At 43.3% G+C, this 15,465-nt stretch overlaps 1 protein-coding gene across 1 annotated transcript in view; it reads right to left on the bottom strand.

The window, feature by feature from the left end:
- Positions 1-8,982, bottom strand: part of FAXC (failed axon connections homolog, metaxin like GST domain containing) — a 42,342-nt gene extending 33,360 nt beyond the window's left edge. The window contains exons 1-2 of the mRNA XM_006118430.3: positions 8,372-8,982; positions 3,948-4,083 (exon numbers count right to left, since the gene is read on the bottom strand). Coding sequence (XP_006118492.2) covers positions 3,948-4,083; positions 8,372-8,634 — 399 coding nt within the window. The 5' untranslated portion in view covers positions 8,635-8,982. The remainder of the gene's footprint in view (positions 1-3,947; positions 4,084-8,371) is intronic.
- Positions 8,983-15,465: the final 6,483 nt, after the last annotated feature.

The following is a 15,465-nucleotide window of genomic DNA, read 5'->3' on the forward strand; positions in this document are numbered from 1 at the left end:
TATTAACGCTAGCAAATTTTCCCTACTTTAATACATCCGATGAAGTGGGTTTTACCCACAAAAGCTTATGCCCTAATAAATCTTTTAGTCCCTGAGGTGCCACAGGACTCCTTGTTTTTTCTAGAATACAGTGCATGTTGGTACATATCTTACTACATATTCCATGTATCAGCCAAAATATCATTCATATAAGCAGGAGGCTGTATCAGATAAATGATAAGTAACATTCCTTTAAAAATTGCAGAACCTTGGGATAAATTGCTTTTATATTGCAAATTTGTCAGCCTCGCCTGCAGTTTGCCCACTACTCCACTAGAGCTATTTTAATCATTCCAAACTGCTTAACCAACCAATTGCTAAGAAAAGACAACCTGACAAAATAAGTTTGTCCCTGCAAACTGCAATCTCATCCCCACATTACAATTCAGCCCCAACCTGGTTGGATGTGCTGCCCCTCCTCCACCTGTGATATGTTTAAAATTCAATATCTTGTGAGACAGGTCAATTGGAACCTGGGGCAGCCTGGAAATGCCTCTTTCCAATACAATACTGTGCTTGATTCTATTGCTTGGAAATCATAAGACAATTGATATTAAAGCCACACGTGACTTTTAGAAAAACAATTTTAAATACTCTTAAAGCGATCTTAGGTATCTCGGTTATTTTTCTTTACGCCCCATGTCCATACACATAGATTCGTAACAGTAAAGCAGCCTACTTTTATTTGGGGTGGGCATCAACAGCAATTAAAAGTAATAATACTTTAAAAACCTTTTCTAAAAATATTCCTGTAAGCCACATGGTACAAACAAAATACTTTTCATAACAGCATGACATAAAAGTGTTACTGGAACCCATATGGGATGACCATACAACTTTCTCAGGGCTCCATTACCTGTGAACAATGCAGTCATCCCAAAGGTGTGCCAATAAAACAAACATTGACACCACACTGACCATCATGTATTCTCACAGTTATTAAGCATCCATATAGTTCATTTAAAATATATTAGGGATGTCAAGCGATTAAAAAAATTAATTGCGATTAATTGCGTGCACTGCAATTAATTGTGTGCGATTAATTGCGTGCTGCGGCAGTGTTTCAAAGGGGCAGCACCACAGGAGCCGGGGATGAGCTGGGACTGCAGCTGGTCCCCAACTCCTAATGCGCTGCACCTTTGAAGCTCCGAACCAGCACTTCAAAGGGGCAGCGCTGCACGGAGCCAGGGTTAGCCAGGGACTCCCGCTGATCCCAGGCTCCTAATGAGTTGCCCCTTTGAAATGCTGGAGTGGCGCTTCAAAGGGGCAGTGCAGCATTAATGCCCGCGATTAACGCGTTAAAAAATTAACACATTGATCCTTCCCTGCATTAATTGCAGGCATTAATGCACATCAATTGACAGCCCTAAAATTTACACAGTGCATTAGAACACATAGAAAAAGATATGTCCCCGACTCAGAGAGCTTCCATTTTATAATACATAGGTTTGTCAGACAGCTCTGTTAAAATTGCAACATTGGAGTGTGAACTTATCCAATGGCCTAGTGGATACCTAGATCTTGACTCTACCAGATGGGAGAGTCAGAATAAATTTCCCAATCTTCTGTCTCTCAATACCTGGTCTACTTTGGGATTCATTCCCTGGAGAAAGACAGTGCTTCAACTGTAATGCATCCACTATTAAGAAAGATATTTATAGGTTTTGCAAGCAACCCCAGTCCTCCTAGGCTAGAAGGCATTGTCTACAGGGCCAAATGAGGGATATGTCATTATTCCATAGGGACAGGGCAGGACTGAGGCATAGGCGAGCCGGGCAGCTGGCCAGGGCGCCAACCGATGGGATGCGCCTGATGGCAGCTGTAAGGGGCGCGCGGTGTCCCTTACAGCTGCCATCAGGTGCCGTGCGCCTGGCTCCTGCAGCGTCGGCCCCGCAGTGCTCTATCCCGCCACAGCCACGGGGCCCTGCGGGTCCCGGCACACGTGTCAGCAGCAGTGGCTGGGCCGGGCTGGGCTGGGCAGGGCAGTGCATGCGCCGTGCGCCCGGGGGCGCGCCGTGCGCCCGTGGGCGGCACCACGCGCCCGGACCCGGAACACCAAAGGGGCTCGGGCCAGCCCTGCATAGGGAGAGGGTAGAAGAGACATCCTCAAAGGAAAGAAAAAATGCAGCAATTTAATTTTGACCTATTTAACATAGCAGACTTGGTAGGATAAATCGTACTAAACAACAGTGAATTTTAGAGCAAACACAGCACATGATGTAGTATTTGTGATGGGTGTGGTCACAGAAGACTCCTTTGAGGTGCTTCCTGAAATGCTGACAGGGCCCCTGACACTTGCCTCCTTGCTCTGGGGCTTCTCACCACCCTGTCCTGCTGGGCCAGCTCACCTGGTCTCCCCCAGCCAAGGCACAGAGCTGAGATCACTGTCCCCGTCCCCATCCCCCAAGGAGCAATATAGACACTGAAACTCTTCAGGTCCAAACAAAATAAAGTTTGGGGCCCAGCTTCCCAAGATACCACTCCCCAAATGGGATCAGAACCCCAAATAAATTATTTAAGCAAGCCCCCTTTAACAATGAAAGGGGGAAATGTACATACCAATTGCTCCCCCAGGTAACAATTATTTACACTGGGCTTGATAGTAAGTAAAAGTGATTTTATTAAGTACAAGCAGTGGGATTTAAGTGGTTGCAAGTGAGAACAGGCTGAGCAAAGTGAATTACAAATTTAAAATAACAAAAAATGCATAGCTAGTTCTAACATACACACAAGCTTATTACAAACTCATCCTAAAACTGTTCTTATTCCAGCTAAACCTCCAAACCAGAAAAGTCCCTTTTCCCTGGGGTGTTTGGATTTCTTCCTGGGTGTACCATGCCAGACAAAGACAAAGAACTGAAAAACTTTTCATCTTAAACAGCTTCCCTTTCAGGAGGGAAATCTCTGTTTCACATTCTTCCCTTCTATGGAAAATTACCTGGTCAGTCCCTACCAATTAGGGAGAGGTCACATAACTTCCTAAAACCAACCATTACTAAGACTTAAAGAACAAAAGAGGCTGTTTACACGTGATCATCCAGACATTGGGTACATCTAGACTACAAGCCTCTTTTGAAAGAGATCATCTAGACAGCCAGAACACCTTCGGAAAAGCAATCAGCTTTTTTGAAAGAAAGCACCCAGGCAATATGGTCCTTGAACATGCTGTTTGCATTCAAGAATGCCTTTTTTTGAAAGAGCTTTTTCGAAAAAAAAAAAGCGTTCTTCCTCATAAAATTAGGTTTACCACTGTCAAAAAAACCATCGCGTTCTTTTGATTTAATTTCAAAAGAATGTGATGACAGTCTAGACGCAGGTGAAGTTTTTTTGAAAAAAGGCCACTTTTTTGGAAAAATCCTGTAGTCTAGACATAGCCATTGAGGGAAACACCCTTGCTGGCTTTCAATTTGCACATTTAAAACCATAAGCCATTCCATATTCCACATTCCTAATTCTACAAATAAGAGTGATATATGCATCAAAATAAGAAACACAGATCCAGCAGACTAAGACATTAAAATTGATAGGTTACATGAGGTATTTTGTCCAAAGCATCTTTGAGTTATGCATATTTGTGTCCTTCAGTCAATTCCATAAAGCATGGGGGAGGAGGAGCAGGGGGCGCATACCAGTATTGTATGAACCGAAACCACTCCAAAAGTTCAACGTTTCCCTGCAAATTAAATTTTCAATTGACATGAAGGAATGACCTCTGGAATAGAACACAAATGTTTAGACCAACCACCGATGGTAGGCCTACCTTGAACATCATAGACCCAAACTTCACCATAGTGGTAACTATATCTATACTTCTCTTGGATAAGATAGATATTTTCCCCTGCATATTTAGCATTATGTATGACTATAGTTAACCATAATATAAAAGGAAACAGTACACTCAAGTTTACCTGATAGGGTAAATCAGCCATCCTTAAATAAGTTTCCATTTTCAAACAAAAAGGAGATAAACTGGGCACACCATTGTTAGGTCTTGAAAATTGATGCAGTATAATAGCATCTTTGGAATCAACCTCTTGCTCTTTCCTGTCAAACACAAAATGGAATTAAAAGAAACCCAGACTACAGTATGTGCCATACATCAATATATTAAGTGCATGACGAAGAGAGAATGGCTGAGGCAAAACAATTTGTCCTCCCTTTAATGGGTTATTGTAATTTTTTATTCAACAAGTTTCAAGTCACTAAAAAGCACTTACATTGCAGGGGCATAATTCAGACAGGAAGCTTAGTTAATTCTATACCAGGGAGACCCAAAAATCTTGCAGACCTGAACTAATAAACCAAAGCTCATAGATTAAACAAATAAATAAGATCACAAGCCTCAATTTCCCCTGCCTCATGTAGTCACTTAGGGTATGTCTACACTACCCCGCTAGTTCGAACTAGCGGGGTAATGTAGGCATACCGCACTTGCTAATGAAGCCCGGGATTTGAATTTCCCGGGCTTCATTAGCATAAGCGGGGAGCCGCCATTTTTAAATCCCCGCTGCTTCGAACCCCGTGTAGCGCGGCTACACGGGGCTCGAACTAGGTAGTTCGGACTAGGGTGCCTATTCCGAACTACCGGTACTCCTCGTTTCACTTAGGGATTGTCTACATGGGGCCCTAGTCCACCCTAGCTAGCATGTGAACTTTACTGTGCACCAGCATGTTGCACACTAACTTGACATAGCTGGCATGCACTAAAATTTCCCTCGTTCATGGTAACATATTACTGTTTGAAATGGGACTACATTCATGTGCACTGGGGAACTTTTATTGCACATCAATAGGATCCGCACAAGCCAGTTAGTAGGCATTAAAATGGACACCTAAGCTAGTGTGGACTAAGACAGTGGTTCTCAAACTTCTTTCATTTGTGAACCCCTACAAAACAATCACATGCAGATGTAGGCCCATTTGGACATTTTGAATGGAGGTACGGTCCCCTTTGGAAATCTACTGTCTGTATATACAGTTGAATTCTGTTTTCAGTTTAGTCTTTCACAGACCCACTGGACAAAGTGAGTGTAAAATGCTCTGGCTTTGCTTTGATAGTGTTTTGTAGCCACTCTGCACAGTTATAAATGACAATACAAGGTGCAGGGCAATGGAAAAATCAGGTCCTGCAGGAAAAAAATCAGGTGTAGACCCTACTTCCTTCAGTTGAGGGCATTAAAGAACAAAGAGATTCTTCTCTCAAGGAACACAAGCAATTCAAGCCTAATGCCCACTCTCTCATCCCTACTTCATGACTCATCAATGCCATTCACCTCCACTGTCTGTAATCTTTTCATTGCTCTTGGCCTTGTTTTCTGTGCTTTGTATCTCCTCTTGTTGTACGTATCCATCACCACCTCTGCACTTGACTGCCCAAAAAACCCACTGCTTCGAGTCCACCCTCCTGAAGCCTTCATCCTTCTTGCCTCATCTGCTTTTACTCTCATCTCTATTGTTTCTCAAAATCTGTTCTCCAAACTCCAACATATCCAGAAGACTGTTGCTTGCTTTCTCCCAGGTACAAAGAGCTACATCACCCCCTTTGTCAAACAAGCCACTGCTCTTCATTCATTTCAGGATCCAGTTCAAAATGTCCCATTCATGGTTTTCAAAGCCCACCATGGAATTGCTCCAATCTACCTCCTGGACTTGGGAACAAATTTCTGCTCTTAGTTACACTGTGATAAATCAAGACAATTCCGAAGGATTTACACTAGTGTAACAGATAGCAGAATTTAACCGAAGCTCCATGAGATCCATCAAAGTCAGTGTAGCTGTACACATGCTCCAACACCTCTGGCATTTGTCTAGCACTGGTTTCTTATTTGTGCCTTCACACAAATTTGCAACTGGTTGTGTAAGAGCCTTCTGCTCTGATGCTCCTGCCATCTCAAACACTGTTTAGTATCCATCAAGATCATCCACTCTTCATCCCTGTAAATATCTTATCTCAAAACATATCTGTTCTTCTTTGCCCAAGCTTCTAAATTTTTCATACAGTAATTGTCTTTGGTTATCGACTTCAATGGAAATTTCCATAGGCACATACGTCAACAGGAATGAGGTGCCTACCAGCTTTTTATGACTTTGGAAATGACCCCCTTTATGAAACCAGGCCTTAACTGAATCGTCACACACTATCTTGATAAAATACACTGTGTCGAATAGTTTTAGTCTATGAAGCATTTGGTATATATTGTCCATGAAAGATGCTGTACAGAATATAGTTGCACTGCATATTACAGATAGAAGTTTTGTTAACTTCTCAAAAATGAGCTCTGAACTGACAGAGATGATGTTGATTGGCCTGTATTAGCATTAGTTTGCTTTACTTTTAAGATTTGGCCACCAGCAACTGCAATTTGACTGCCAAACTTGACACATTTTAAAAATGTCTTCTTTTAGATCATTTAATACATGTATAGCATCCCTTTATGTACAGTACCTATTGAAACATTCAAACACTCATTTAACATTGCTAGTAGCCCATGTAGATGGCACAGAAGTACTGAAACTATACATCACATCTACACATTTCTCTAGAAATTTAGTATCTTTTAAAATGTGGCTGCATAAAGTAATTTCATTCTGTAAATCTCTCCTCAAGATAGAGGCAAGATAATCTATTAAATTTAAATTATAAAAGCATCCCTGAATTCAAGTATTTTCCAAGAATTATGTTCATACAATTATCAGCTTAGAATGAAAAATAAGTGCATAAAATACACAAGGAAAGTATTTCTTTGGGCGCGTCTACACAGCAGGGCTAAAGTCGAATTAAGTGACAACTTCTGCTTTGTCAATTGCATAGCTGAAGTTGAAATAGCTTAACTCAGCTTTAAGCGCTGTATTTATTGTAGGAAGTCGAAGGGAGAACACTTCCTTTGACTTGCCTTACTCCTCGTGAAATGAGGGTTACAGGAGTCGGAGCAAAAAGGCCTCCAGCTTGACAGTATTTCAAAATAAAGACTTGTAGTGTAGATGTGCTCTTTGTTATTCTGTAATAATGCTGCTGTGTAGATGTGCCTTTTCAGTGCTAGAGTTATAAAATTGTAATCAATGGCAACTGTTATCTTTGTTTATCTTATATTATATTGTTCATGCCAGCCCATTTGTACAGGGCCACTTTGATCCTTTATTTCTCTGTAAATGGTGTATCCAGAAATACCTTCTGTATTTTGCTATTGTTTATATTGCACAAACAGCAGTGTTGTGCAATGAATCTCATAGTAAACATCTAGGGCCCAATTATGCAGATCTCATGGAAATCAATGAGAGACTTCACTCAAGAAGTGCAGACCGGGGCCCACAGTGGTCGGAAGTTCATTTCCATTCCATTTTTGCAACGTTAATCTCCATCATACTTCTATGTCATACGTGTATTTAAAAAATCCTTGAGATTGTTCTCACTGATTTTTTTAAAACAACATACTAGCTATATAGCACCTCTGCTGTGGGTATCACATGTATTTCAAGGTACATCCTTGGGAAATCAGTAGTTAAGCCACCATTTTCCAATGATTTACTACCCTTGTAAACAAACTGCAGCATCATATGCAACTGCTTACTTCAGATCTGGATGTCAAACACACCCGTGATTACTCCTGCTCCCATGCTCTCATATTGCTCACACCATTATGAAGCTACCAGAACAAGACACAATACTACATTGAACACAATTGCACATCCTCTTATTTTTCAAGAGATCTTGCAAAACAGGGTGATGTGAATCATTTCAAATATGCATTTTCATATCTGATTTTGGAACAGCCCCCCAAATCCTTGAGGGGTGTGCTTCATTTGGTGCTGTGATTTATTGGGCATACTTGTCTTAGGGGGGGGGGGAGATGGTTTAATGAATGCATGAAGATTTATTAAAAATGCTTTTTGCAAAACAGCTAAAATGGCAACAGCTAAGAGTAAGGTGGGCCCGTGATGAAGGTAGTTCTTGTTTTAAAGCCCTTTGGGTTAACTCTTTGAGTCCCTGTCCTTAAGACACAGGCCAGATGTTTACAAATAAGACTAAACCCATCTCTGACAAGAGCCCCATGAGTTATCCCCTGAGTCCCTATCATGCTTGGGTTTTAAGAATTATGGCTCTCCTACCAGTGACATTAATCCTGACAGGTGTGAGGCTCTGCAATGCCTCTTAAACAAAACCAATCACAACAGACTCGTGATTCCTGCCTGGCTTGTTGCTGCGGTGTGGAGGGGCGAAGCTGGAGCACAAAGCATCCCCACCAGGCCAGCCCCGGTGTGTTAGTATTTTCCAGTCCCATTCCAAATACTCCCTACCGCAGCCGGCCCCGGGGTCTCTCTCCCGGCCTCTCACCTAATTGCCAGGAGCTCATGGAGCAGATACGCCGCGGCAGCGAGCAGGGCTCCCCCGGTCAAATAAAGGGTTTTCTTCCACCACGAATCAGAGCCCAGCCCTGCCATGATCCCGCCGCAATCCTGCCAAGGGAACGCGACGATGTCCCCATAGAAGGAGAAGCGCTCCTCCGACCCCGCAGCCCAGCCGAGCGGGAGGCTCTGATTCCGGCTCAGCTCAACCACGCACGACCTGGACGAGGCAAAGCCAACCCCCCAGTGCATGCTGCGCGCTGCCTGCGGCCGCCTGGCCCCCGCCGCTCGCCGGGGCTGTCGGCATGGACCGGCGCCGCTCGGGCCCCGGGCTCAGCTCAGCAGCCGGCGAGGAGGGGCTGGAGCAGCGGCGCTGGGTCTCCTTGGCGATCGCTGCAGTATCAGCCTCCTTCTGCAGCTGCCTCCCGCCTTTGTCTCTTCGCACCGAGGAGGCTGGGTGATGTCATTGCTCCTGAGGGCAGCCAAAGCCCGGGGCCCGAGAAGCGCACCCCTCTCCTTCCCCGGCCGGCCTCTCTTCCCGTCCTCCCCCGGAAGGCAGCCCCTCTCCACCGGCAAAGGGCAAAGCTCACCTAAGAGCGAAAGGGACGGGCTGGCATTTGCTGCTCGGCGCAGGGGGGAGGGGAGACCAGATGAATGCCTGGATTGGAAACAGATTTACCCTCCAGGGGGAGGAAGCAGCTTTTGCTCTGCTAGCTAATTCCCCCCCCCCCCCCCCCCCTCCTTGAAGCTATAATTACATTGCACACTTCCCCAGCTCACGTGCGTGGGCTTTCGCTTGAGAAAACAGAAATCGACCCTTGCGTGTGGTTTCTCTGGTAAACAGCCCTGACTGCAATCTGCCCTGGTTTGGGTTGTATTAAAACAGTGGTAAAGACCTGCCGGTGAAGTGCTACCCTTGTGTACTGTGCACTAGAACAGGACGGAAGGCGAGGATTTTTTAAGGGATAAATACCTCCTAAAAGATGTGCTAGATCAGTGTTTCTTAAACTTTTTGAGACCACGGAACACCAAACAATAATATTTGTTTATGCAGAACACCTATGAAAATGTTCTTTAAAAAATTGTTGTCAGACAAAAACAAAGCAGTAACAAAAACAAAGAAAAGGTCTTAGTACACCAGTGTTCCAGGGAACATAGTTTAAGAAACACAGAGCTAGATGGGGAAGAAGAGTCCTGTGGCACTTTATAGACTAACTGAAGTGTAGGAGCCTAAGCTTTCGTGGGCAAAGACCCACTTCGTCAGATGCATGTGACGAAGAGAGACACAGAGCTAGATGGGCAGCTGGCATGATTGCACCTCTCATCATGTATGAAGAAGCAGGTCATTTATAAGTCTATAGCAGGGAATGCCCAATGACCTGATGTGCCATTGTGTGGAATCATAGCAGTAATACATGAAGATTGTTGCGGGTTCTGTTTAGACAACCACTTCTGGGGTGAAATTGTGGCCCTAATGAAATCACAGAATAATCTTTTATTGCTGTTTAAGTCTGTCATTAAGACAGTCATTGGTTATACAACGATCAAAGAGTTTAAGACCAGATGGGATCACCACATCATCTAGTCCAGTGTTTCTCAACCAGTGGTACGAGTACCCTTAGAGGTACTCAAGAGAAGTCTGGGGAGTACGTCAACACAACTCAGATTTGGATAAAACAATTTTTGTTTTAAGTTTTACAGTGCTTTATAATTTTTGTACTTTTTACACCCAAAAATGTCATCACCCACCCAGCTACGATTAAGTTGTTTAAACAAATGTGTTGCAATGGTAGAAAAAAATTGTGTGTGTTTGAAAACTGTAGGTACTGGGGGTACTTATAATTTTTGAAAAAGGGGGTACTTATAATTTTTTGCAAGGGGTACTTTATAAAACAAAGGTTGAGAAACACTGATCTAGTCTGTTTTCCTGAGCTCGGAAGGGAGCCTTACTCCCTACCATCACAAGCAATGGCATTATTACTACTTTATCCCTACTGGAAAGACCCCATCTAATAAATCATTGCATCACATTTGACTCCCCTCCACCACCCCAACACACACATACAACTACATCATAGTGGTGGCTGATCCTATGATCAACTCACACAACCAGGTCTCTTTCCTCCTCTATCACTTCCAAGTGATAAGCCCCCTGCTGGCAGCAAAAATTCTTATCTTTAGACCAAAGTAAATGGCTTTGCATTCTGATTATTGAATTTCATTTAGGCTATGTCTAGACTACAGTATCCCGGAAAAACTCTGCCACGTTCAGGGAATGCATCTGCTTTTTTGGATCAGTTTCCGAAAAAGCGGGTACATTCTTTTGGTGTACCTGTATTCCTCTCGGTGAGAGGAATAAGAGATGTTTCAAAAGAGGAGGTTTTTCCGAAATTTGGTCCTGTTTAGATGGGCCAAATTTCAGAAAAGCCTCTTCTGGGGAAAAAAAGCAGAAAAAAAAGGTATGAAGATTGCAGTTTGCAATTTGAGTATTTTTTTCCGAAAAAAACCCTGCAATCTAGACATAGCCTAAGTTTTTGTCACTCCCATATTCAAGGTCACTCAAATCTACTGTATAATATTCCAGTCCTCCTTTGTATTGATAATGCTTCCCAACTTTGTATCATCAGCAAATTTCATTAGCACATTCAATAAAAATATTGAATAAGATTGGTCCCAAGACAGATCCTTTAGAAACTCTGCTAGTAAACTCCTTCTAATCTGATAATCCATTTTTCAGCATAGCCTTCTTACCTTGAATCAATCCCTAATCCACTTTACAATGCTTGTTCTGATCCTCATCTTCTCTAACTTAATTAATAACTTCTCCTGTGGTACTTTGTCAGGCGATTTATTGAAATCCAAGTACATTAGATCTACTGCACTTTCCTTATCTAAAAAAATCAGTTTTTCTAAAAGAATGTTTCTTAGTTTTCAGTAGCTCTCCACTTTCTTCAGACAGGGGCTGGGATCTGTGAAGTTCAAATGTGAAATTCCAGAACTACTTCTTATGGTTTGTAGCCTATCATTTAAATCAGCTTCTGTACCCAATGACTGGAAGATAGCTAATGTAACGCCAATATTTTAAAAGGGCTCTAGAGGCGATCCCAGCAATTAAAGACCAGTAAGTCTAACGTCAGTACCGGGCAAATTAGCTGAAACAATAGTAAAGAATAAAATTGTCAGACACATAGAAGAACATAATTTGTTGGGCAAAAGTCAACATGGTTTCTGTAAAGGGAAATCATGTCTTATTAATCTATTAGAGTTCTTTGAAGGGGTTAACAAACATGCAGACAAGGGGGATCCAGTAGATTAGATTTTCAGAAAGCCTTTGACAAGATCCCTCACTAAAGGCTCTTATGTAAATTAAGTTGTCATGGGATAAGAGGGAAGGTCCTTTCATGGACTGAGACCTGGTTAAAAGACAGGAAACAAAGGGTAGGAATAAATGGTAAATTTTCAGAATGGAGAGGGGTAACTAGTGGTGTTCCTCAAGGGTCAGTCCGAGGACCAATCCTATTCAACTTATTCATACATGATCTGGAAAAAGGGGTAAACAGTGAGGTGGCAAAGTTTGCAGAGGTAAAGTCTGCTCAAGGTAGTTAAGACCAAAGCAGACGGTGAAGAACTTCAAAAAGATCTCACCAAACTAAGTGACTGGGCAACAAAATGGCAAATGAAATTTAATGTGCATAAATGTAAAATAATACACGTTGGGAAAAATAACCCCAACTATACATATAATATGATGGGGGCAAATTTAGCTACAACAAATCAGGAAAGAGATCTTGGAGTCATCGTGGATAGTTCTCTGAAGATGTCCATGCAGTGTGCAGTGGCAGTCAAAAAAGCAAACAGGCTGTTAGGAATCATTAAAAAAGGGATAGAAAATAAGACGGAGAATATCTTATTGCCCTTATATAAATCCATGTGATGCTCACATCTGGAATACTGCATAGAGATGTGGTCTCCTCATCTCAAAAAAGATATACTGGCATTAGAAAATATTCAGAGAAGGGCAACTAAAATGATTAGGGGTTTGGAACAGGTCCCATATGAGGAGAGATTAAAGAGACTGGGACTTTTCAGCTTGGAAAAGAGGAGACTATCATATCCCCCTATATGATATAGGTATATAAAATCATGAGTGGTGTGGAGAAAGTGAATAAGGAAAAGTTATTTACTTGTTCCCATAAAATAAGAACTAGGGGCCACCAAATGAAATTAATGGGCAGCAGGTTTAAAACAAATAAAAGGAAGTTCTTCTTCACACAGCGCATAGTCAATCTCTGGAACTCCTTGCCTGAGGAGGCTGTGAAGGGTAGGACTATAACAGGGTTTAAAAGAGAACTAGATAAATTCATGGAGGTTAAGTCCATAAATGGCTATTAGCCAGTATGGGTAAGGAATGGTGTCCCTAGCCTCTGTTTGTCAGAGGGTGAAGATGGATGGCAGGAGAGAGATCGCTTGATCATTACCTGTTTGATTCACTTTCTCTGGGGCACCTGGTATTGGCCACTGTCGGCAGACAGGATACTGGGCTGGATGGGCCTTTGGTCTGATCCAGTATGGCCATTCTTATGTTCTTATTTCATGTAAATTTAAACTCACTACTACATGGGGAGTTTTGGGTGCACAAAAATTTTAGGATTCAAGATTTTAGTCTGTAAAAAGACCTGTTTCTCCTGGGCTTCGTCTACACTGTGGCATTTGCCGCAAGAGCCTATGCAAATGAAGCATAGATTAGCATATCACCACACTTCATTTGCATAATTTATTTATGCATTTATTTATGCTGCTTTCTGCACACAAAGGGTGTGTCTAGACTACATGACTCTGTCGACGTAGCCATGTAAATTAGTGTATTCCGCATAGTCAAAGAAGTGGGGATTTAAATAATACCCATTTCATTAAAATAAACATGGCTACCGCACTGTGCCAACAATCAGCTTATTTGGCACAGCGCAGCAGTCTAGACGTGGATCTGTCAGATGGGGAAGCCTTTGCCAACCAATCCCTTATGCCTCGTGATCACTTATGCTTGATCATCTGCACAGCGTGGCGGCCATGTTTATTTTAATGAAGCGTGGATTATTTAAATCCCCGCTTCTTTGACTATGCCAAATACACTAATTTACATGGCTCCGTTGACGGAGCCATGTAATCTACAGGGGCGGCCCGTGAGCCTAGGTGAGCTAGGCAGCTGCCTAGGGTGCCGCTGGCCCGGGCACCCGATGATGATGTCATGGTCATTGACGGACGATCAGACAGGGGCGCTGATTGCGCCCTCCCGACTAGGGCGCCAGCTGTTGCAGCTGGCCTCGGGCCACTCCTGGTAGTCTAGACACACTCAAAGTGAGTGGGGAACAGCCTTGACAATTCCCCTGCAAAGAAATGTGCTTATCTTTCTTCTGGGCATCATTTAAAGCACTGGTGGCAAGGGCCTGCATGCCAAGGGTGATCAGTTGCAGCAAAAAGATTTGTTAAATTCTTCATCTTATGAGTTAGACATAGCATAGGACATAAAAGGCAATAAGTGGGAGGTTTTAAAATATGCTAGGAGTGAGAGAAAGATGAAGGAAAATGTAAATCCTGTACCTAGCAGAGAACAAGAACTACTACCCAAATAACATAAAGATGCTAAGGTGTTTAATGCCTAAGGTGCTTAATGCCTATTTTGCTTCAAAAGCTTCAGACTGGTAGTTGAGTTAGTCTGTAACAGGAAAAACTAATAAATGAAGAACTGTGTTGTGCCCACAAAAGCTCATGATACCGTCTAGATGCTTTGTTAGTCTTTAAGGTGCTACTAGACTGTTCATAATTTTTTTATTTCGCTTCAGTCATCACTAAAAAAGTTACGAATAGCCAGATACTCAGCCCAATATTAACAAAGTAAAAGGAATGTAAGCCAAAATAGGGAAAGAACTGATTAAAGAATATTTAGACACGTTAGACATATTAAAGTTGGCAGGGTCTGATGAAATTCAATCTAGGGTATTTAAGGAACTAGCTGAAGCAATCTCAGAACTGTTAGTTATCTTTGAGAACTCATAAAGGATTAACGATGTTATTTTGTTGGAATGCTGTAGGCCAGTATTTGCACACTAGCAGATACTACAGTGCTGAGTACTGCACAAAAACATATACATAAAATTAAAAATAGTATAGCTGAGGGTCTATGCTTAGAAAATGAGTTTGAGGTACATTATTTCAGCTTTAGAATCTGGCAGCCTCCCAAAAGCTAGATTAATAGTAATTAACAAGCTACCTTTTCCACAGAAATGAAATACGGCTGATCCTGACTTTTCCTGTGGATGTGCAGGCACCATCCTAGCTGCTATGAATTCCTTTGGTTGGGTGCAGTGACATATACTGCAATCTCCTATCAGTGGCTCAATGTCTTTGCTCATATTTGATCAGCAATAAAAATTCATGAGCCAGTTTGGTTTATTTTTGTTTCCTTACTTTATCAATTATTAATTATTAGTATTATTATTTCAAAAAAATATAAAGTGAGATGCAATCACTATGACTGGGAAATGCTTGCTGAGTGGACAGTGGCAGGGTCAGTCCCACTTCTGGGCCCCAGGCCCCTGTTCAGTTCACTGTCTCATAGGTATTGCGGCACAGGCCCTACTTGCCCTTGCTGTCCGTTGGCTAGAAGGGTGTTGTGGTGAGCACCCTCTGGTCAGCCTGGGGCTGGTTGAACAGTCCACCCACACCTCTGGCCAGGGCCGGCCCGAGGCATTCTGGCGCCCCAGGCATGGGTGTGTGGCACCACCCCAGGAGCACGGCGCATGCACGGGCCTGCCCATGGGGAGTGGGCCCACCCCCCTAGGGTGCGCAGGCCCACTCCCAGGGCACACGGCGCATGTGCAGCCCAGCTACGGCAGCTGGCGCGCAGCCTGGGGCCCGCCCCCGGGGCGCATGGCGCAAGCGCGACTCAGTCCAGCCCGGCTGTCGCTGCTGGCGTGCGCGCTGGGCCGTGTAGGGCCCGGCGGCTGTGGGGGAAAGGGCGTTGCTGGCCAGCGCCGCAGGGATGCAGGCGGGCTGGCACTGCGGGAGCCGGGCGCACGGCGCCTG

Source organism: Pelodiscus sinensis, chromosome 3 (assembly GCF_052426305.1).
Source record: "Pelodiscus sinensis isolate ZL-2025 chromosome 3, ASM5242630v1, whole genome shotgun sequence".
In the NCBI taxonomy this organism is placed as follows: Eukaryota; Metazoa; Chordata; order Testudines; family Trionychidae; genus Pelodiscus; species Pelodiscus sinensis.